Below are 23168 nucleotides of genomic sequence, written 5' to 3'. Positions count from 1 at the left end.
ATGCGCCGAGCACTTCGGTACACATGCACCCAGAGCACTTCGGTACACGTGCGCCCGCTTCGGTGCAATGCGCAAGAGCACTTCGGTGCAATGCGCAAGGCACTTCGGTACATGCGCCAGAACGCTTCGGTTGCCACATGAACAAGGCACTTCGGTACCGCATGCGCCAAGAGCCTCTGGTACATGTGCACCCAAAAGACACTTCGGTATGCGCAAAAGGATTCGGTACACATGCGCCAAAGAGCACTTCGGTACACATGCACCAAAGGCACTTCGGTACACGCATGCGCAAGAGCACTTCGGTACAATGCGCCAGACACTCCGGTACCGTGCGCAAGAACGCTTCGGTGCCATGCGCCAAAACACTTCGGTACCCGATGCGCAAAAGCACTTCGGTACCACATGCGCAAAAGAGCGCTTCGGTGCAATGCGCCAAGAGCACTTCGGTACACATGCGCCAGGAGCACTTCGGTACACATGCGCCAATGGACTCTGGTACACATGCGCAAGAGCGCTTCGGTACACGTGCGCCCAAGAGCACTTCGGTACACATGCGCAAGAGCACTTCGGTACACATGCGCAAAAGAGCCTTCGTTACCACGCATGCACCAAGACGCTGGTACACATGCACCAGAGACACTTCGGTACACATGCGCAAGAGCACTCCGGTACATGCGCAGAGCACTTTGGTGCACGTGCGCAAGAGCACTTCGGTACACATGCACCCAAAGCACTTCGGTACACATGCGCAAGGCACTTCGGTACACATGCGCAGAGCACTTCGGTACAAGTGCGCAAGACCACTTCGGTACGATGCGCAGGCATTTCGGTTGCACATGCGCAAGACGCTTCGGTGCACATGCGCCAAAGGCGCTTCGGTGCACATGCGCCGATGCTTCGGTGCCGCATGCGCAAAAAGAACTTCCAGTGCCACATGCGCCCGAGCACTTTGGTAAACGATGCGCAGAGCACTTCGGTACCGCATGCGCAAGAGCGCTTCGGTACCTATGCGCAAGAACACTTCGGTACGCATGCAGAACGCTTCGGTACCACGTGCGCAAGAGCATTCGGTACATACGCAAGAGCACTTCGGTTCATGCGCAAGAGCATTCGGTACATGCGCAAAGGCTTCGGTACCACATGCGCAAGAGCACTTCGGTACACATGCGCAAGGCACTCGGTACCATGCGCCGAGCATTTTGATGCGCCCAGAACGCTTCGGTACCCATGCGCCCAGAGCACTTCGGTTGCCACATGCGCAAAAGGCACTTCGGTACAATGCGCAAAAGACAATTCGGCACATGCAAAGAGCACTTCGGTACACATGCGCCAGAGCCTTCGGTACACAATGCGCAAGAGCAATTCGGTACGATGCGCAAAAGACACTTCGGTACATGCGCAGAGCATTTCGGTACACATGCGCAAGAGCACTTCGGTACACGATGCCAAAAGCACTTCGGTACGATGCGCAAAAGGCATTCGGTACCCATGCGCAAGGACACTTCGGTTACATGCGCCAAGAGCACTTCGGTACCCATGCGCAAGAGCACTTCGGTACAATGCGCAAAACGCTTCGGTGCACATGCGCCAGAACGCTCGGTACACGATGCGCCAAAGAGCACTTCGGTACACATGCGCCACAGCACTTCGGTACACATGCGCAAGACGCTTCGGTACATGCGCAAGACGCCGGTTACGTGCGCCAGGCACTTCGGTTACCACATGCGCCAAGAGCACTTCGGTACACGATGCGCAAGAGCACTTCGGTACGTGCGCAAACGCTTCGGTACACGATGCGCAAGAGCACTTCGGTACACATGCGCCAAGAGCACTTCGGTACACGTGCGCAAAGAGCCACTTCGGTACATGCGCAAGAGCACTTCGGTACACATGCGCCAAGAGCACTTCGGTACCCATGCACCGATACTTCGGTACATCGGCACAAAGAGCACTTCGGTACACATGCGCAAAACACTTCGGTACATGTGCGCAAAACGTCGGTCATGCGCCAAACATTCGGTGCCACATGCGCCAAGGCGCTGCGTGCATGCGCCAAGAGCACTTCGGTTACCACGAAACAAAAGAGCCTTCGGTACACATGCGCAAGAGCACTTCGGTACACATGCAGCTCGAGACTCTGGTACACATGCACCCAAGAGCACTTCGGTACACATGCACCAAAGAGCACTTCGGTACACATGCACCAAACACTTCGGTACACATGCGCAAAACACTTCGGTACACATGCGCAAGAACGCCGGTACATGCACCAAGAGCACTTCGGTACATGCACCAGGCGCTTCGGTACACATGCACCAGAGCACTGGTACGATGCCAAGAGCACTTCGGTGCCACATGCACCAAAGCACTTCGGTACGCATGCACCCAAGACACTTCGGTACACATGCGCCAAAGACGCTTCGTTACGTGCGCAAAGAGCACTTCGGTACATGCGCAAGGCACTTCGGTACACGTGCGCCAGACACTTCGGTACACATGCGCCAAGAGCACTTCGGTTACCGCATGCGCCAGAACGCTCGGTGCACATGCGCCGGGCGCTTCGGTTGCGATGCGCAAAGGCACTTCGGTGCACATGCGCCAGGCGCTGGTACACATGCACCAAGGCACTTCGGTGCCGCATGCGCAAAAGCATTCGGTACACATGCGCAAGAACGCTTCGGTACACGTGCGCAAGAACGCTTCGGTTACATGCGCAAGAGCACTTCGGTACATGCGCAAGACGCTTCGGTACATGCACCCAGAACGCTTCGGTACTACGCAAGAGCGCTTCGGTACACATGCGCAAAATCATTCGGTGCACGTGCGCCAAAGACGCTTCGGTTACACATGCACCAAAGAACGCTTCGGTACATGCGCCCAAAGACGCTTCGGTGCACATGCGCGGAGCAATTCGGTACCGTACGCAAGACGCTTCGGTGCCAAAGGCACTTCGGTACATGCGCCAAAAGCAATTCGGTACACATGCGCAAGAGACCGGTACACATGCACAAGAGCATTTCGGTACACATGCACCCAAGAGCACTTCAGTACACATGCACCCAAGAGCGCTTTGGTAAACGTGCACCCAAGAGCACTTCGGTACACATGCACACTGTCTGCCTCACCTGTTATTGGAGATTGTGATTACTTCCTGGAGGTTGGAGGTTGTGTGCGGTTATGTCCTGGGTGTTGGAGGTTGTGTGAGGTTATGTCCTGGATGTTGGAGGTTGTGTGAGGTTATGTCCTGGATGTTGGAGGTTTTGTGGAGGTTATGTCCTGGATGTTGGAGGTTGTGAGGTTATGTCCTGGGTGTTGGAGGTTGTGTGAGGTTATGTCCTGGGTGTTGGAGGTTGTGTGAGGTTATGTCCTGGGTGTTGGAGGTTGTGTGAGGTTATGTCCTGGATGCTGGAGGTTGTGTGAGGTTATGTCCTGGATGTTGGAGGTTGTGTGAGGTTATAGAGGTTATGTCCTGGATGCTGGAGGCTGTGTGAGGTTATAGAGGTTATGTCCTGGATGTTGGAGGCTGTGTGAGGTTATGTCCTGGATGCTGGAGGTTGTGTGAGGTTGTAGCACAGATCATCCAACACAGCACAACACAGCAGACGGTAGAGGTTATGAGGGAGGTTGTAGCTCTACCTCTCCCTCCTTCTGTACCTCCAGCAGCCGTCCACTACCCATGAATATTCAGGTGAGGTTAATTGGACTCACGGTTTACCTTGTACCTCGCTGCTGTCGCCTCACTCACACTCTTATACCAATGTTTTTGTTGAGTTTGATCCTTAGCTAATTTGGGTTTATTCTAAATGCAAAACTAACTTGAATTAACCTAACCTATCCTTGCCTAATGTGAAACTAATCTAACCTAACACAACCTAACCTAACAGGAAATTAATCTAACCTAACCTTGCCGAATGCGAAACTAACCTAACCTAACTTAACACGACGTAACCTAACCTAACCTAACCTAACCTAACCAAACCTAACCTAACCTCACCTCACCTCACCTCACCTCAGGGTCCTACACCAGAGTCCTCCTCTCCGCAGGACTCACCAACTAGAGTTCCCTGAGCCTGGGATCACCAACACACGTTACTCGGGTCAACACCAGATTTATCGAGATCTTTTAATAAATTTCCGAGACACGTGTTGTGGTAAAGAGCCCATGATGGTCGATAATACACACGGGACGGTAATCTTGTGATTACTATTACATGGTACTCTTGTGATTATGATTACCGATTGCGATTAACCCAAGACTTGTCGATAACTACTGTACTACCCCCCCCCCACACACACACACATCAGGGTCCTCACCACTATCAGGCCCTGGAAGTGGAACATGGCCACTGTCAGGCCCTGGAAGTGGAACATGGCCACTCAGGCCCTGGAAGTGGAACATGGCCACTGTCAGGCCCTGGAAGTGGAACATGGCCACTGTCAGGCCCTGGAAGTGTAACATGGCCACTGTCAGGCCCTGGAAATGGAACATGGCCACTGTCAGGCCTGGAAATGGAACATGGCCACTGTCAGGCCCTGGAAATGGAACATGGCCACTGTCAGGCCCTGGAAATGGAACATGGCCACTGTCAGGCCCTGGAAATGGAACATGGCCACTGTCGAGGCCCTGGAAATGGAACATGGCCAGTACTTGTCAACAGTGAGTAACAGAGTCTTACAGCTTATCTCTCAAGTAAAAAAAAGTCTTATTTCCTAGATAAAAAATATATAACACTATCATAAGTCCCCGCCAGGTAGTGTGTGTGTGTGTGTGTGTGTGTGTGTGTGTGTGTGTGTGTGTGTGTAGACGGTTTTGGTTTTATATCCGGGAAGCCATAGAGGAAAATACAAACTAAACCTAACATTAACCTAACCTAACATTAACCTAACCTAACATACCTAACCTAACCTAACATTAACCCTAACAACATTAACCTAACCTAAACCAAGCCTAACCAAATTAACCTAACCTAACATTAACCTAACTTAACATTAACCTAACTTAACATTAACCTAACCTAAACCAAACCTAACCTAACATTAACCTAACCTAACCTAAACCTAACCTAAACCTAACATTAACCTAACCTAACCTAACCCTCACAACACTTCATCATCTATAATACGTGAAGAAAGACATCTTTTGGCGTCGTGGCAAAGTTAAGACTTGACTCAACTTTTATGTCTTAAGTTATTTTTTCCACCTACTGAGTCCGTCCCATTAATTTGTTCCTTCACTTTAACCTTCACATTAACCTTTCCTTTCATAGTTTAGCGTGTATACATACATACATACATACATACAGAAGTCACTAACCTCTACACATCAGGAAGGAACCATCTTGGCCCGCCTCTTTTGTCAGTCACTGCCGCTACTTTGACCCAATCATCTGCCATTTCGTCATCATTACGTCATCTTGTGAAAAGGCTCTTGATTGGTTAATTTCCAAACTCGTCCGGCTATATATACCGAGGGTGGGAGAAAATAGGAGTAGTGTTGTTACCTGGGTTCACTGGGTCCTGGTGGGTGGCTCTCTCTCTCTCTCTTCTCCCTCCCTCCTTTTCTTCTCCTTTACTACTACCTCCTTCTTTTCCTTCTCTTCCTCCTTCACCTCCTCCTCCTCTACCCTATGGATCAATGTTTTTCTCTTGATGTTATACAAAAAAAAAAGTTCCCGGAAAAAGGTGTTTAAAATCCAAGTGTCTAGGGTCAGGGTAAGGGAGGTCTTTATGTAGGCGAGCGGCGGCTGAGATGAACCAATGAAAGGCCAGATTAATCCTACTCCACCTCTCTGATTGGTCGAAGGACACACACAAAAAATGGGAGAACTTTGAGGATTATAATTATATGCCTATAGGCCTTCCTTTTCCTATAGGTTTGGTTGGGTTAGGGTAGGGGGCTGTGGGGTGAGTGCTAAGGGCTGTGGGCTGAGGCTGTGGGGTGAGGCTGTGGGGTGAGTTCTGTGGGGTGAGAGCTGTGGGGTGAGGGCTGTGGGGTGAGTCCTGAGGGCCTGGGGTGAGTTCTGTGGGCTGTGGGCTGAGGGCTGTAGGGTGAGTCCTGAGGGCTGTGGGGTGAGTTCTGTGGGCTGAGGGGTGAGGAGTGCTGTGGGGTGAGGGTGTGGGCTGTGGGGTGTGGGGTGAGTTCTGTGGGCTGAGGGCTGTGAGGTGAGTCCTGAGGGCTGTGGGGTGAGTTATGTGGGCTGAGGGCTGTGGGGTGGGGGTGAGTGCTGTGGGCTGGGGGCTGTGGGGTGAGTGCTGTGGGGTGAGGGTGAGTGCTGTGGGCTGAGGGCTGTGGGGTGAGGGGTGAGTGCTGTGGGCTGAGAGCTGTGGGGTGAGTTCTGAGGACTGGGCCGAGGGTGAGAGCTGTGGGCTGAGGCTGTGGGGTGAGTGCTGTGGGGTGAGTTCTGTGGGCTGAGTGCTGTGGGGTGAGGGCTGTGGGGTGAGTGCTGTGGGGTGAGGGCTGTGGGCTGAGAACCATTACACTCCTTCAACAAATAATGAACAAAGTTTATTATGGGCCATTAAACTCTGACGGTCCACTGGTGTCGTAGCCATCCTGTCCCAGCGGAAGGGTGGACCAGCTGGACCAGAGACATCATGCTGGACACATCATGCTGACCAGAGACATCATGCTGGACCAGAGACATCATGCTGGACCACTGTAGAATAAGACCAATAACTGGATCATGGGGGATTCTGGACCATTACAGGACCATGAGGGATTCTGGACCATTACAGGACCATGGGAGGGGGTGGTGGAGGGTTGCAGACCATTAAGAGACCAGAGTTATCCGGACCTAGACCATGACTGGACCACGGGGACCATAACTCAGTGGTCCCAGGGTGCACCAGACCAGTAGGAGCGCCAACATGCACCACTAACATTATTCCATTATTTTCTGTGAACTCGTTTGGGACGGATTAAGTAGCGTGTGTGTGTGTGTGTGTGTGTGTGTGTGTGTGTGTCTGTGTGTGTGTGTGTGTGTGTGTGTGTGTGTGTGTGTCTGTGTGTGTGTGTGTGTGTGTGTGTGTGTGTCATCCAAACTACACTCCTATACAAGCGGCTATCCAGGGTGGTGTTGACCTCTAGGATGGTGTTGATCTCCAGGATGGTGTTGACCTCCAGGGTGGTGTTGACCTCCAGGGTGATGATGACCTCCAGGGTGATGATGACCTCAGGGTGATGATGACCTCCTGGGTTATGATGACCTCCAGGGTGGTGTTGACCTCCAGGGTGGTGTTGACCTCAGGATGGTGTTGATCTCCAGGGTGATGATGACCTCCAGGGTGATGATGACCTCCTGGGTTATGATGACCTCAGGGTGATGTTGACCTCCAGGGTGATGACCTCATGGGTTATGATGACCTCCAGGGTGGTGTTGACCTCCAGGGTGGTGTTGACCTCAGGATGGTGTTGACCTCAGGGTGGTGACCTCCAGGGTGGTGTTGACCTCCAGGATGGTGTTGACTTCAGGATAGTGTTGACCTCCAGGATGGTGTTGACCTCCAGGGTGGTGTTGACCTCCAAGATGGTGTTGACCTCCAGGGTGGTGTTGACCTCCAGGGTGGTGTTGACCTCAGGGTGGTGTTGACCTCCAGGATAGTATTGACCTCCAGGATGGTGCTGACCTCCAGGATGGTGTTGACCTCCAGGATGGTGTTGACCTCCAGGGTGGTGTTGACCTCCAGGATAGTGTTGACCTCCAGGATGGTGTTGACCTCCAGGATGGTGTTGACCTCCAAGGTGGTGTTGACCTCAGGTGGTGTTGACCTCAGGGTGGTGTTGACCTCCAGGATGGTGTGTGAGGGTGGGTGAGGCGCCCTGGTGATGGGTCGGCTTTAACTACACGGCCACGCTGGATGTGTGTGTGTGTGTGTGTGTGTGTGTGTGTGTGTGTGTGTGTGTGTGTGTGTGTGTGTGTGTTTTTGTGTTATATATTATCCCTATACGCTGTTTACCCCTTCTCATGTCTACACACACACACCCCTGTAAAACCTTCCATGGTCTGTTTTAACATTCTCCTAACCTAACCTAACCTAACCCTACAACCTAACCTAACTAACCTCCCTACCCATACTACCACAACCACTACGGCTTTGGCTAGAAGGAGGAGGGAAGGAGGTGAAGGGGGGAAAGGAGGTGGAGGGGGAGGAAGGAGGTGGAGGGAGGGAAGGAGGTGGAGGGAGGAAGGAGGTGGAGTAGGAGGGAGGAGTATTTCTGTATGGTGTATTGAGAAGAGGGAGGAATAGTGGAAAGATGGAAGAAGGAGAGGGAAGGAAGTGAAGGAGGTTAGAAGGGAGGGGTGAAAAGAGAGGGGGGGAGGGAGGGAGGGGAGGGGGTAGAGGTGTGAGGAGGGGGTGGGGTGAGGAGGAAGGGAGGGTGGGAGGTGAGGGGAGGAAGGGAGGAGGGAGGAAGGGTAAAGGTGAGGGGGAGGAAGGAGGGTAAGGTGAGGGAGGAAGGGAGGGTAAAGGTGAGGGAGGAAGGAGGGTAGAGGTGAGGGAGGAAGGGAGGGTAAGGTGAGGGAGGAAGGGAGGGTAAAGGTGAGGGGGGTATCACAAAGAGAATGTGCTCTCCCATACACTTACGGTACCTCCAGCCATATGACCCCAGGGAGGCAGATCAACCAGGGGGAAGGAGGAGGAAGGAGAGAAGGAAGAGGAGGGGGAAGGAGGGGGAGAGGAAGGAGAGGAAGAAGAGATATTTTCACCATGTTAGTCCTTCCTTCCTTCCTTCCTTCTTTCTTTCTTCCTTCCTTCTTTTTCATCCTTCCTTCATCTCTTCTCTCGTTCTCCTGGTTCCTTCCATTTATCTTCTTCCTTACTTCGCTCCTTTCTTAATTTTCTATCTTTCCTTGTTTCATTCTCTTCCTTCCTCCTCCCTCACTCCCTCCACCTCCTTCCTCCCCTCCCATCATTCCTTCCTTCCTTCCTTCCTTCCTTCCTTCCTTCTCCTTTCATCTTTCTCTCAATCCCTTTCTTCTCCTTTCCCCCTTTATATATCCCTCCCTCCTCTGGTGTTATCATCCCTGTGTGTTATCATCGGTGTGTTATCATCCCGGTGTGTTATCATCGGTGTGTTATCATCCGGTGTGTTATCATCGGTGTGTTATCATCCTGTGTGTTATCATCCTGTGTTTTATCATCCCGGTGTGTTATCATCGGTGTGTTATCATCCTGTGTTATTTATCATCGGTGTTATCATCGGTGTTATCCTCCTCAGCGTAACACAATATGTAGGTGACACATTCTTAGCAATATCCCAGCTCGGTGATTGGCTACCTCAGTGCGCCTGCAGGATCGTCTCAGCCAATCAGATGTTTGTGTGTGTGGGCACAGTGCTACCTAAATTGGCGTCTTAAGGCCATTACACTTGTAGCCTCTTAAACAGTTTTCTCATGACCGGCTTGTGTCTATCTAATTGGGTTGTTAACAATTTAATTAGTGGTGTAATGAGTGGTAGTATATCGTTGTTAAGACAGTTTAATGGTTTGAGGGTGTTGTTATTATTTGTTGTTATTAGTGTTGTTGTTATTATTATTGTTATTATTGTTGTTATTAGTGGTGTTATTATTATTATTGTTGTTGTGAACAGAAATTCTCTATAAATAATATGATCTTTAGTCTCTTCAAACACACACACACACACACACACACACACACACACACACACACACACACACACACACACACACACACACACACACACACAGACACACACACACACACACAACACACACACACACACACACACACACACAACAAACCAACCACACACACACACACACACACACACACACACACACACACACACACACACACACACACACACACAGACTATAGTGTTGTCATTGAACCTCTGACCTCATGTTGTGTTCCTTCTACAGGCAGGTGCTGGCAGTCATCTCCCTCCTCCCACCGCGTCCAGGGTTCGATCCTCCCGTCCGGATTCTGGTAAGTGTGAGTTTTAATTTTCGGTTTGTTTATTGAGTGAGTTTTGTTTATTTGTCCGGTTTATTAGATTTGATTTGTTTTGTTTGTTCGGTTTATTGAGTGAGTTTGTTTATTTGTCCGTTTAGGTGAGTTTTATTTAATTGTCGTTAATTATTATAATTTTAAGTAACGAAAATCCTCCTATTCCTCACCTTCCTTCTCTTCCTCCTCCTCCTCCTCCTCCTCCTCCTCCTCCTCCTCCTCCTCCTCCTCCTCCTCCTCCTCCTCCTCCTCTCCACCACCCCCCCTTCTCCTACACCCACCCACATACCAGCAATTATACACCTCCTTCACCCCACCCCCCCCCCCCCCTCCCCTTCCCTCCCTCCTCCCACCACCACCTCCCTACACTACACACCCCTACCACCACCACACACCACCACCGCACTACTGCCGCCTCCACTGCTATTTAGGACCTTCCCGTCTTACCTGAAGCTCTACTGAAATTCACAACTTCAGTAAAATTGGTTAAAAAATATGTCACTTGGTGCTCCAATATCCTTCATCTGTGTGTGTGTGTGTGTGTGTGTGTGTGTGTGTGTGTGTGTTGTGCGTATGTGTGTGTGTGTGTGTGTGTGTGTGTGTGTGTGTGTGTGTGTGTTGACGTCGGTAATATTGTTTTGCCATACCTTTCATGAGTGACGCTAGGTGAGGTAGGGAGAGACAGGGAGAAGAGGTGGGTACAGGGAGAGAGAGGGGGAGGGTGAGGGGTGGAGGGAGAGAGAGGGTGGGGAGGGGTAGGGAGAGTGAGGGGGTGGAGAGGGGAGGGGTGGGGAGGGGTAGGGAGACAGGAGGGGTAGGGTGAGAGAGGGGAGGGGTAGGGAGACAGAGGGAGGGTAGGGGTGAGAGGGGAGGGTAGGGACAGAGGGAGGGGTTAGGGGAAGAGGGAGGGGAGGGTGAGAGAGGGAGGAGGAGACAGAGGGGAGGGGTAGGGAGACAGAGGGGAGGGGTAGGGAGACAGAGGGGAGGGGTAGGGAGCAGAGGGGAGGGGTAGGAGGGGTGCTGGGTGAGTAAGCAAGAAGAGGAGGGAAAGGGCAGCGCCCTGAGGTAGTCAGGGGTATAACTGAGGCAGGACTGAGGGCTGGAAGTGGTGACTGCGGCAGGACTGAGGGCTGGAAGTGGTGACTGCGGCAACTGAGGCTGGGAGTGGTAACTGCGGCAGGGCTGAGGGCTGGAGGTGACTGCTGGCAGGACTGAGGGCTGGAAGTGGTAACTGCGGCAGGACTGAGGGGCTGGAAGTGGTAACTGCAGGACTGAGGCTGGGAGTGGTAACTGCGGCAGGACTGAGGGCTGGAAGTGGTAACTGCGGCAGGACTGAGGCTGGAAGTGGTAACTGCGGCAGGACTGAGGGCTGAGAGTGGTAACTGCGGCAGAACTGAGGCTGGAAGTGGTAACTGCGGCAGGACTGAGGCTGGGAGTGGTAACTGCGGCAGAACTGAGGGCTGGAAGTGGTAACTGCGGCAGAACTGAGGCTGGAAGTGGTAACTGCGGCAGGACTGAGGGCTGGGAGTGGTAACTGCGGCAGAACTGGAGGACTGGAAGTGGTGACTGCGGCAGAACTGAGGGCTGGAAGTGGTGACTGCGGCAGAACTGAGGGCTGGGGAAACGTGGCAGAACTGAGGGCTGGGTGGTGACTGAGGCAGAACTGAGGGCTGGAAGTGGTAACTGCGGCAGAACTGAGCCAGCGTGGAGGCGATTAGGACGCTGCCTCTACTCTTTCTGCAGTCATAGATACAGCTTAACGACACTACACCACACCTTGTTTACACCACACCTTGTTTACACACACTTGTACACCACACTTGCTTACACCACACCTTGCTTACACCACACTCTTACACCACACCTTGCTTACACCACACTGCACACCACCCTTCACTGCTTACACCACCTTGCTTACACCACACCTTGCACACCACACCTTGCTTACACCACACCCTTACCGTTGTTGGGGCGTTGATCAGTTCGGCTCAGGTGAGGGACGGGGGATAACGCCTTTGTTTTACCGGGGTAGATGTGGCAGGGGGATGTGGCCGAGGTGGGGGGGGAGAGTTGCGAGGAGGAGATGTGGCCGAGGGGGAGAAATTGTGGTCGAGAGGGAGATGTGGCCAAGTGGGAGGAGATGTTGTGATCGAGGGGGCGGAGATGTTGTGGCCGAGGGGCGGAGATGTTGTGGCCAAGGAGATGTGGCCAATGAAGTGATGGTATGGCCAATGGATACTTCGCGTCCACCAGGTATGTATGTAAATTATGTTTACCTGTACTGATGTTTATATTATAAATTATTACAGAGATGTTTTACCTGTGGTTACTAATGATGCTGTAACTTACCTGTGTTACTCTTCGCTTTATTGTTAATTATCGTCCTTACCTTTATTAATAGTCTTCTTCCTTGTACTCTCTCTCTCTCCCTCATTTACCTGTATCTTACTCATAACACACTCACCCTGTTCCTCATAATTTTGTAATGCGACAGATACTATGTATTGTAACGAGTTATTATTATTATTATTATTATTATTATTATTATTATTATTATTATTATTGTTGTTCTTTTCACTTTGCTTTTGTTCTTCTTTCTTATCACACACACACACGCAAACACACACACACACACACACACACACACACACACCACACACTCACACACACACACACACACACACACACACACACACACACACACACACAGGAGGGTAGTTGGTAATCATAACACAAACTTCAGGCGACATATTTATTAAAAGATTCAAATATTGACAATATGTGTTATAATTATCCCGGTGGTCGTGTTACACCCTGAAGGTAGAGTTAGCTCACAGGCCTGGAGTTAGCTATTTACACACCTGAAGGTAGAGTTAGCTTACAGGCCCGTGAGTTATCTAATAACCTGAAGGTAGAGTTAGCTTACAGGCCCGTAGAGTTAGCTCACTTACACACCTGAAGGTAGAGTTAGCTTATTTACACACCTGTGGTGAGTTAGCTCACAGGCCCGTAGAGTTAGCTCACTTACACACCTGAAGGTAGAGTTAGTCATTGGCCTGTAGAGTTAGCTCACTTTACACACCTGAAAGTTAGCTAGGCCTGTAGAGTTAGCTCACTTTACACACCTGAAGGTAGAGTTAGTCACTTCACACCAGAGAGCTCACAGGCCCGTAGAGTTAGCTCACTTTACACCTGTGGTGGGGTTAGCTACTTTACACACCTGTAGTAGAGTTAGCTCACAGGCCTGTAGAGTTAGCTCACTTTACACACCTGTAGGTAGAGTTGGCTCACAGGCCTGTAGAGTTAGCTTACTTTACACACACCTGTAGGTAGAGTTGGCTCACAGGCCCGTAGAGTTAGCTTACTTTACACACCTGTAGGTAGAGTTAGCTCACAGGCCTGTACAGTTAGCTCACTTTACACACCTGAAGGTAGAGTTGGCTCACAGGCCCGTAGAGTTAGCTCACTTTACACACCTGGATGGAGAGTACATTACCGGTCCGTAGAGTTAGCTCACTTACACACCTGTAGGTAGAGTTAACATACCGCTGTAGAGTTAGCTCACTTACACACCTGTAGGTAGAGTTAACATTACCGGTCCGTAGAGTTAGCTCACTTTACACACCTGTAGGTAGAGTTAACATTACCGGTCCGTAGAGTTAGCTCACTTTACACACCTGAAGATAGAGTTAACATTACCGGTCCGTAGAGTTAGCTCACTTTACACACCTGAAGATAGAGTTAGCTCACAGGCCTGGAGAGTTAGCTCACTTTACACACCTGAAGATAGAGTTAGCTCACAGGCCTGTAGAGTAAACTCACTTTACACACCTGAAGGTAGAGTTAACATCACCGGTCCGACACACTTCATTAATGCTGTTCTCATTCCCAGTGTTAATTAATATTTCCCTGTCTAAAGGTATTGTACTGGGGGGTCAGTAGGAGTCCCTCAGGGCTTATGCTGGCGCCTACAGTGTGTGTGTGTGTGTGTGTGTGTGTGTGTGTGTGTGTGTGTAGTGGGTTTATTATATGTGTGTATGTACAGGCGACGTTAATGGTTTGTTTATGTGTATACAATAATAACATCTCCTGTACATACATAGGCACATTATTAGCATCTCTTACACACAGACACACACACTGTAGGTGCCAGCATAAGCCCTGAGGGACCCTACAGTTGTTTCCCTCACTGTGGCTGGCGAGGACAACACCCGACACAAACCTTTAGACTACTACATGTTTACTCTCGTCTTTGTACCCGTTATCTTGAGTCAGGATTTTGAGCACAAATTGTCATGTACTGAACGATGTTTTCTGCCACCCAAGACTTGCTTACTTAAGTTCTGGACATTGTTATGAAAAAATATGAGGGCACAGAAATGGCTGAAAATAATATATACGTCTGACAACTGCAGTTGTATCAAAACTAAAAACAAAATCCAATCACAGTGCGCAGGCAGCGTTATTGATTTTTTTTTCACACACCAATATATAATATGTATTTATATATACAGTATACTCGTATATATATGTATATAACTGCATCTATACATGAAATAGTCTTATATGTTACATAGAAATGACAACCACCAGCTGGCAGTTACGTAATGGAATGGCTTTTTCTCTCCCCAAAATGTTTCTCGTTTATACAAAATGTTTTTAACAAGTTTTGGGACACAAAGCAGTTATGATAGGGAGGGGGGGGGGGCGTGTGTAGACCCCCCTACCCCCAGCCACACCCCCCTCACCTCACCTCACCTCACTCACCTGATGTCCGGGTCACAAATACCACCCGAATTTTATCCCCATAACATAGATTTGGTTAGGTTAGGTTTAAATGTCGGTAAGAGTTTGTATTGGTTAGGTTAGGTTAGTTTAGGAATAATTACTTTAAGCTTGGTTAGGCATGGTTAAATTAGGTAAGTTTATGTTAAAAATGGTTAAATATGATTAGGCAGTTAGGTTAAGTTTGGTTAGGAAGGATTAGGTTAAGCTAGGTTAGATTAAATGAGGTGAAGAAAGGAGCATTATTATGAGGAAATATATATTGATGTATATATTATTATTTAAAGATGAATTTAGGTTTGGTTAGGTTAGGTTAGGTTGAGTTAGGTTGTGTTTTGAGGGTCGTGTTTTGATAGGGGGAGGTGGGGGAGGGTTAAGTTAGGTTAGGTTGGGTTAGGTTAATTATCTGAGGTAAAGAAAGCGACCACAAACATTCTTTATATATTAAGTATTTTTTTTACCCTTCAGTACCATATATTTTATGAGTTCGTTCAGTAATGCATTAATCCATTGAGTACTGTTATGTTTTCCCATGAGCACAATGATTTTAATTTATTTATTTATTTTAGAGCGATGACATTTTTCTTAGTAAGATTGCATTGCACTCAAGGGGTTAAGTTACTGTACTCAAGGGATTAAGTCACTATACTCAAGGGTTTAAGTCACTGTACTCAAGGGTTTAAGTCACTGTACTCAAGGGGCTAAGTTACTGTACTCAAGGGGCTAAGCTCAAGAGGTTAAGTCACTGTACTTAAGGGGTTAAATCACTGTACTCAGGGGGTTAAATCACCATACTCAAGGGGTTAATCACAGTACCCAAGGGGTTAAATCACCGTACTCAATGGGTTAAATCACCACACTCATAAGAACATAAGAACATAAGAATGGAGGAAACTGCAGCGGGCCTATTGGCCCATACTGGGCAGTCCCGTTTACACCCAACCCCTATTGCTCATATGAGCATCCAACCTATGTTTGAAGCAATTCAGCGTATTCGAGTTAATGATGATATTTGGTAACTTGTTCCATTCATCCACTACTCTGTTTCCAAACCAGTGATTTACCTATTTCACCCCTAAATCTAAATTTGTTAAGTCACTGTACTCAAAGGTTTAAGTCATTGTTTTTAAGGGGATAAATCACCGTATTCAAGGGGTTAAATCACCATACTCAAGGGGTTAAATCACAGTACTTAAGGGGATAAATCACAGTACCCAAGGGGTTAAATCACCGTACTTAGTGGGTTAAATCACCGTACTCAAGGGTGTTAAATCACAGTACTCAAGGGGTTAAATCACCGTACTCAATAGGCTAAATCACCATATTCCAGGGGTTAAATCACCGTAGTCAGGAGGATTAACCTCATGACGGGTGTAGAGTTAAGGGAAGTAAGTTAAGAGCAGTAGACGGTGGTGGTAAGGGGAGGGGAGATGAGAGGTGAGGGGTAGTGAGGGGAAATGAGAGGTGGGGGGAAGTGGTGAGGGGTAGTGAGAGGTGAGGGGCAGTGAGAGATGTGGTAGACAGTGATGAGAGGTGAGGGGAGGTAATGAGAGGTGAGGGGAGGTGATGAGAGGTGAGGGGAGAGGTGAGAAGAGGTGAGAGGAGGTATGGCTGAGATCTCCCTTTACTCCTCAACTTGAATATTACAAAGCAACTCGTCGGAAAATATATAGAAGTGAAAAGCTCACGTAGACGGAATATATTGTGAAGAAGACGTTGATGACATACTGAGGCTGCCGTACACGTGAACACCTATGTACAGTACACACTCTCCTGGCACAACCACGTTCACACCATTGGGTATAATTTGTTTATGTACAGTCGCCTACATTTATACCTGGTACAGTGGCTGGTGTGATTTGGTGAGATGTGGCAACTCTGTGTTTGTTTACATCGTATTAGAACTCTCATAATGGCCCTAAGGAACCTCACAATAGTAGCCACATCTCATAAAACGTGCCAGCCACTGTATTAGGTATAAATGCAGGCGACTGTACATACTCGTTTACACCTTTGGGTATGTTCATGTACACAGTCCCATACCATTATGTTCATGTACACAACCCCATATACTTGGCACGTACATGTACACATTGTCATACTTACACTCAAATACCAAACATCTGGACTATAATCAACCAGTTATATTCTGGGCTCTGATATACCACCCGGATATATCACTCACTATATCCGTATTGGTTCCTTTACACCCCATTCACCTTCATTATAACACACTATACATATATACTCATAATCTGCACCATTATGTTTCATGTCTCACTATAGCAGTATATCCTGGGCGATAATATAGCCTCATATATCCATTTTTGTAGTGATATAGGCCTAAGAAAACTGGCCTTTTTATTCTGTAGATTTGGAGGCATTTTCAGAGTGTGTTTATTTGGTGCAAGATTTACGTTGTTATTATTATTCATTATCATTGTCATCATTATCGTCTTAATCATTTATCACCACCATCATCATTGTCACCATCATCATCATCATCATTGTCACCATCATTGCCATCATCATCATCATCATTATCATCATCATCATCATTGTCACCATCATTGCCATCATCATCATCATCATCTTCATCATTATCATCATCATCATCATCATTGTCACCACCATTATCATCATCATCATTGTCACCATCATTGCCATCATCATCATCATCATCTTCATCATTATCATCATCATCATTGTCACCACCATTATCATCATCATCATTGTCACCATCATTGCCATCATCATCATCATCTTCATCATTATCATCATCATTGTCACCACCATTATCATCATCATCGTTGTCACCATCATCACCATTATCATCATCATCATCAGTCACCACCATCATCACCATTATTATCATTATCATCAACATCATCATCATCATCATTGTCACCATCACTCATACTCTAATCGTGTTATCATCATGTTTCTGTCGTCACTGTTATTGCTGTATCACCACTCACTAATGGCCTTATCAATACTCTTTGTCATCATCATCATCATTATCATCATCATCACCATCATCATCATCATCACCACCATCATCACTACCACCACTACCATCATCATCATTATCATCATCATCATCATCATTATTAAAAATCTCGTTATCACACACAATGAAGCGTGTTCTGGAGGGGTTTATATATATATACATTATACATTATACACTATACACTTCTATACATGCACATACATTTAAAAGCTACTAGAACCACATTATTTATATATATATTAATTTTTTTTGTGTATAGTACGTTTGTATGTCATGTTTTTCTCAAATGAAATAGATTTATACACTTAGGGGGGGGGGGTGTGTCATTCTGAGTGACCTGACCTGACCTGACCTGACCTAGCCCAGCCCAGCTCATTGACCTTTGAGATGGTAAGGAGAGTATCCCATTCCCATGATGTCATTGGAAACCTGTGTGGAGTCGGGTAATGGTTGGGTCAGGCCAGGTCAGGTCAGGTCAAAACAGGTGATAGTTGTAAGGATATCTCTGTCTCTCTCTGTCCTGTACTACCATAATACTTTCCCTCTTTATTTACTATGTATGTATGTTTGTCTACTCTGGATTTTTTTTTATTAACTCCTGTCAGCGCCTGTCTAAATAGTTGAGCTTTGGCGTCTCTGTCTATTCCTTTTCTCGCTTCCGTCTCTGTCTGTCTCTTTCTCTCACACATTCTTTGTCTCTCCCTTTCGTTTTCACTGTTCTCTCACTTTCGTCTCTCCCTGTCTCTCACTTTCGCCACTCTCTCTCTCTCTCTCTCTCTTTGTCTCTCACTTTCTTCTTCTCTCTCTCGTCTCTCTCTTTCGTCTGTCTCCCTTTGTCTCACTTTCCTCTCTCTCTTCCACCCTTCTCTTGTTGTTGTTTTACCTCCACAGTCTGACGTGTTACAGTTCTTTTCCATTGGTTCAGAAGCCCTGTCCTTGGCCCCCGCCATGGGTCAGCCCTCAGCCCTCAGCCCTCACCATGGGTCAGCCCTCAACCCTCACCACCATGAGAATTTCTTTTCAACTTAGGTAATTGTCCACAAATCGCCTCAATGTTCACCTTTTATTGTACATGTGGCTCCCATACGCCTGAAGACCCGTTTGGTACAGTGTGGATTCAACACACTGTATGGTAAGCCTTCAGTACACGAGGAGACAGCGTGTCCAGCACTGCACTCGATCGCCTTCACTTCTCCAACTGCAAATTTAGGTATTCATTTACAACTGGGCGGACTAGGAGTGCCCCGGAATCGAACCAGTGATCCTTAGGACAAGAGGCGAATACTGCATCTAGTGACCCACTCAGCCGCCGCACCCCGACGTTTTTCTGTAACCTGTAATTCCATGGTCTGTACACCCACACACACAGTACTCAGTAATGGCGACTTGTGGTGTAATGGTCAGCATACTCGCCTCGCAAGTGCGAACCTGGGTTTGATCCCCTGGCAGAGTGAAACTATGGGCAAGTTTCTTTACGCCATTTGCCTCTGTCTACCCAGCAGTAATTGGGAACCTGGTTGTTAATCGATTTGCGGATCGTATTCCGGGGTAATGGTTAGCGAGTGCAGTTGGCGAGTAGTCCGGTCTTCTCGAACTATTCCTTGACACTGGGTCATGCAGCTCGTTAACTTAGTTTGTGGTTGTTGTAGAAGCGACAGCTTCTATACCTTAAACAAATTCACACCTAGGTGGCCCTTGGGCCGGCCATCCTCAATAGTGTGTACACACAGTTCTCAACATCAAGACAACCTCTTGTTGTTACCCGCCGTCTTAGCTGCCCACCCTGGTGGTCGTGGGTTGGAAGCTCGTCATGAACACAGGTGATATAAATATTTGGTTCATATTATCAGTTTCTCTTCCTCGTCTTCTTACAAGTCGTCACACACATTATCAACACTCTCCTTCCCTCTGGCACTTGTTTTTCTTAGTGTCATTTAGTGCCTCAGAGTGCCTGTCTATGTCGCTGGCTGGTGCCTGACTCCTTCATTACCGCTGTGCTCTGTGTGTGTGTGTGTGTGTGTGTGAACGAGTGTTTTAGCCTCACAAATACTCCACATCATACCACATCACGCAGCATCTTCCAACATCACACACATCCTCCAACATCACGCCACATCCTTCAACATCACACACATCCTCCAACATCACGCCACATCTTCCAACATCACGCACATCCTCCAACATCACGCCACATCCTCCAACATCACGCCACATCCTCCAACATCACGCCACATCCTCCAACATCACGCCACATCCTCCAACATCACGCCACATCCTCCATCATGGTCGTAAGGTGAGTCAGTCGTCCATCCTTCCCCAGTTCTGGTCCCCCACACACTCCTTCATCCCTTATCCTCGGTGTCTCAGAAAAATGTATACAAACAAACATTCATATTGTCGTGTATATTGCCTCATTAAACCAGCAGTTAACGCGAAAAAAAGTAAGGCAGAGTGTATACATTTTTTTGAGACACTTTTTTTTTTTATCACAATATTCAAATGGCTTCTTTTTTTCTCTCTCGATCTTTTGTTTATCATTAGGGTAAACTTTTATTTCTGGGAATTTTTTTTTTTTTACGTGTGAGATTTTGTAATGTAAACGATCATTTTCTCATTCAGTTTTGTTTATTTATTATTATTATTGTTATTGTTCATTATGTCTTATTTCTCATCTCTCTCTCTCTCTCTTCTTCTTGTTTCTATAATTTGTTTCTCAAGTTCTATCATACGACACCTCTCTCATTGTTAACACGTACACTCGAGTTTTGATACCAGTTTCGAATAGGTGTTGCTTGATTGATTGATTGATTGCTTGATTCTGTGGTGTTTTATGTTTGTTAAGTGTATGTGTGTGTGTGTGTGTGTGTGTCCGTGTGTTTGGGTAGGGGGGAGGGAGGAGGAGGAAGAGGTTATACTGTACACTGACACAGGTTTAATGTTTGTGTCTTGTGTGTGTGATTTTCTTTCGTTCGTTGATATTTTTTTTTCTTATTCTCATAATTATTCGTCTTATCGTTATATTTCCTTCACCTTATTTATTATAGTTGATGATGATTTTGTTGTTTTTATCTTGTGTTTATTTTCGTTTGTATTTCTTCATCTTTTATTACCAGTCCATCATAATATCATCCATTTCTTCCACTTCTCTCCCTACCACCACCTCCTTCTGTGCCTTCTCCTCCTCCTCTTCTTCTTCGTCTCCTTCCTGCATCTCGCCCCACCCCCTCTTCCTCCTCCTTCAAGACATAATATCATAAGCGGTTTCCTCAAGCGTCTGGAGCCAGTTGAAGATCATCATGTTCCTCTCGTACTTGGTCAAAGGTCGACCTCGATCCCTCTCCACGTCCCTCGCTGTGAGACTCAGGTTCTTGTTGTGGGCGGAGGCGACGTGGGCGGTGGGGGGAGCTGTGACCGGGAGCTCTACCTCTTTCTTGATGATCCTGAAGACGTCTTGAGCTGCCTGCTGCCTCGGCGGGACTACCAGGGTCACGCCCCCACCGTCAATCTGTGCCAAGGAGAAGATGGGGAAGGATTAGTCGAGGAGGTCGATTATGAGGTGGAAGGATTAGCCAAGCAGGTCGATTATTCTGTGCCAAGGGGAAGAGGAGGAAGGATTAGTCGAGGAGGTCGATTATGGTGGAATTTCCTGCAAGACAGATTGAATTTTTTACCCGCAGACAACAGCTAGTTTATTGTGCACCCCATATTCAACCTGTGAGTGGTAGTGCAAAAAAAAAAGAGATTACAGAATGGAGGCGACAAAGTGATCAGGATATTGTGGCGTTGAGTTTTATAGAGTATTTCCAGTACATTGTTTGTTTAGTTCTGTACATAGAAGTTTGTTTACCTATTGGATGTAAAATGTGGACACAGTCTAGACTCTATGTGTATGGTTGTGGTTTGTTTGCTTGATGTGGAGGATGTGGAGGATGTGGAGGATGTGGAAGATGTGGAAGATGATGGAGTGGAAGGTGTGGCTTTGATACATTTAGTACAAGAACTGAGTTAACGTGACTAAGGAGGAGGGAGGGGAGGGGGAGAGTGTTTCATGGTAAACAAATTAACGTGTAATACTAGCGGGTGTTGATCAAGGAAGAGTTACAGTGTTGTTAAGACGTGTATGCCACTTAGTTCTGTGCAGTAAAGTGACCGAAGAGGATAATTTATGGTTAATGAAACATGTGGAGGTAATGATGTGAGGGGGTTAACTAATTCCTGTGTAATGGTTTAAAGACCTTAACTGTTGTTGTTGTATAGAGCTACTTAGTGTACCAACCAGGCTGTGGAGATTAGTAGTGGTTGGACTAGGGGCCGGGTAAGTGATTTTTTATGTCCCTATGCCCAGCACTCGCCCAGCGGACAAGCTAATGTTTTGAGAGAAAAATACAGCAACCAAGACGGGAATTTGTCAGGTGGTGCGTGATCCCCTCCTCACCATACATCTTTAACCAGGGAGGCCCGTCAATAAGCCGCGTGTCAGCACTGTACCGGGCACGATTAGTGGCTAAGGTCAGGTGTATAGGTAATTCATCTCTACATTAAGCCTCCACTAGTCAGTCGGTGTCAAGTTGTTACTACTCATAGAAACTGCCAAGCTGAGAGGATGTAGACGTGAGGTGACAGCTGTTATTAGTTATGACATCACATAACAAGGGTTACCGCCGCCGATCAGGGGTCCACAACCATTACACAGTAATCGGCCACATTACACACTAGAAAGCAGTGATCGGCCGCAGACATGACACACTGTATCAAACCCACAAATAATAATATGTATCCATAAGTATTTGAGATCATTTGATTAACTATTTACTGAATCCGACGGCGCGAGACATCCGTATATGATAACAAGGTAAACGGAACAATTGATCATTTATCAGTGAGGTGAAACTTCTCGTGTTTACAAGTTTGGTCTGTTGTCTGAGATAAGCAAAATGTTTCTCAGTATTAGCACTCAGTAATGCTGAAGAAGCGCGTATCTTCCCCACTGTAACAGAAAGCTAAACTACAGTTAGAGCTTGTTATCAAACAGCCACATTACCTTCATGTAAAGCAAAACTCTTCAATAAAACCCTCACGTCAAGTGTGACCTTATCAAACATTGACTTAGAGTACGATGACTGCTGCTGCCGGACACAGTGCTGATAGTACACGGAGCAGCTCAAGGTGAGAGCCTCTGTCTCTGTTGTACACTAAAAGGATAGTAATGATTCGCTAAACCTGATGTAAACAATATTGTCTACACAGTATATGATATAAGTTACTATATTGTACTTGTGTGCCTCTGACCAGTACAATGGAGTTAAGTGTAACCTTGGAATTCATTTAATTGGTTGTCAATTTTCCTAAAAAAAAAAGTGAGGTGGGGGGGGGATATTAACTCCTAGGCTGCTGTTGTGTAAAA

At 47.4% G+C, this 23168-nt stretch overlaps 1 protein-coding gene across 3 annotated transcripts in view; it reads right to left on the bottom strand.

The window, feature by feature from the left end:
• Positions 1 to 20279: 20279 nt before the first annotated feature.
• The window catches only part of LOC121854674, a 45342-nt gene continuing 42453 nt past the window's right edge, over positions 20280 to 23168 (bottom strand). For all 3 annotated transcript variants that reach the window (XM_042349368.1, XM_042349370.1, XM_042349369.1), the window contains exon 5: positions 20280 to 21269. In XM_042349368.1, the coding sequence (XP_042205302.1) occupies positions 21003 to 21269 (267 nt within the window). In that variant the 3' untranslated portion in view covers positions 20280 to 21002. The remainder of the gene's footprint in view (positions 21270 to 23168) is intronic.

This window comes from Homarus americanus, unplaced genomic scaffold (assembly GCF_018991925.1).
Source record: "Homarus americanus isolate GMGI-L3 unplaced genomic scaffold, GMGI_Hamer_2.0 scaffold50535, whole genome shotgun sequence".
NCBI lineage: Eukaryota > Metazoa > Arthropoda > Malacostraca > Decapoda > Nephropidae > Homarus > Homarus americanus.
Note: the sequence above shows the minus strand (reverse complement) of the source record. Positions and strands in the feature narration are given on the sequence as shown.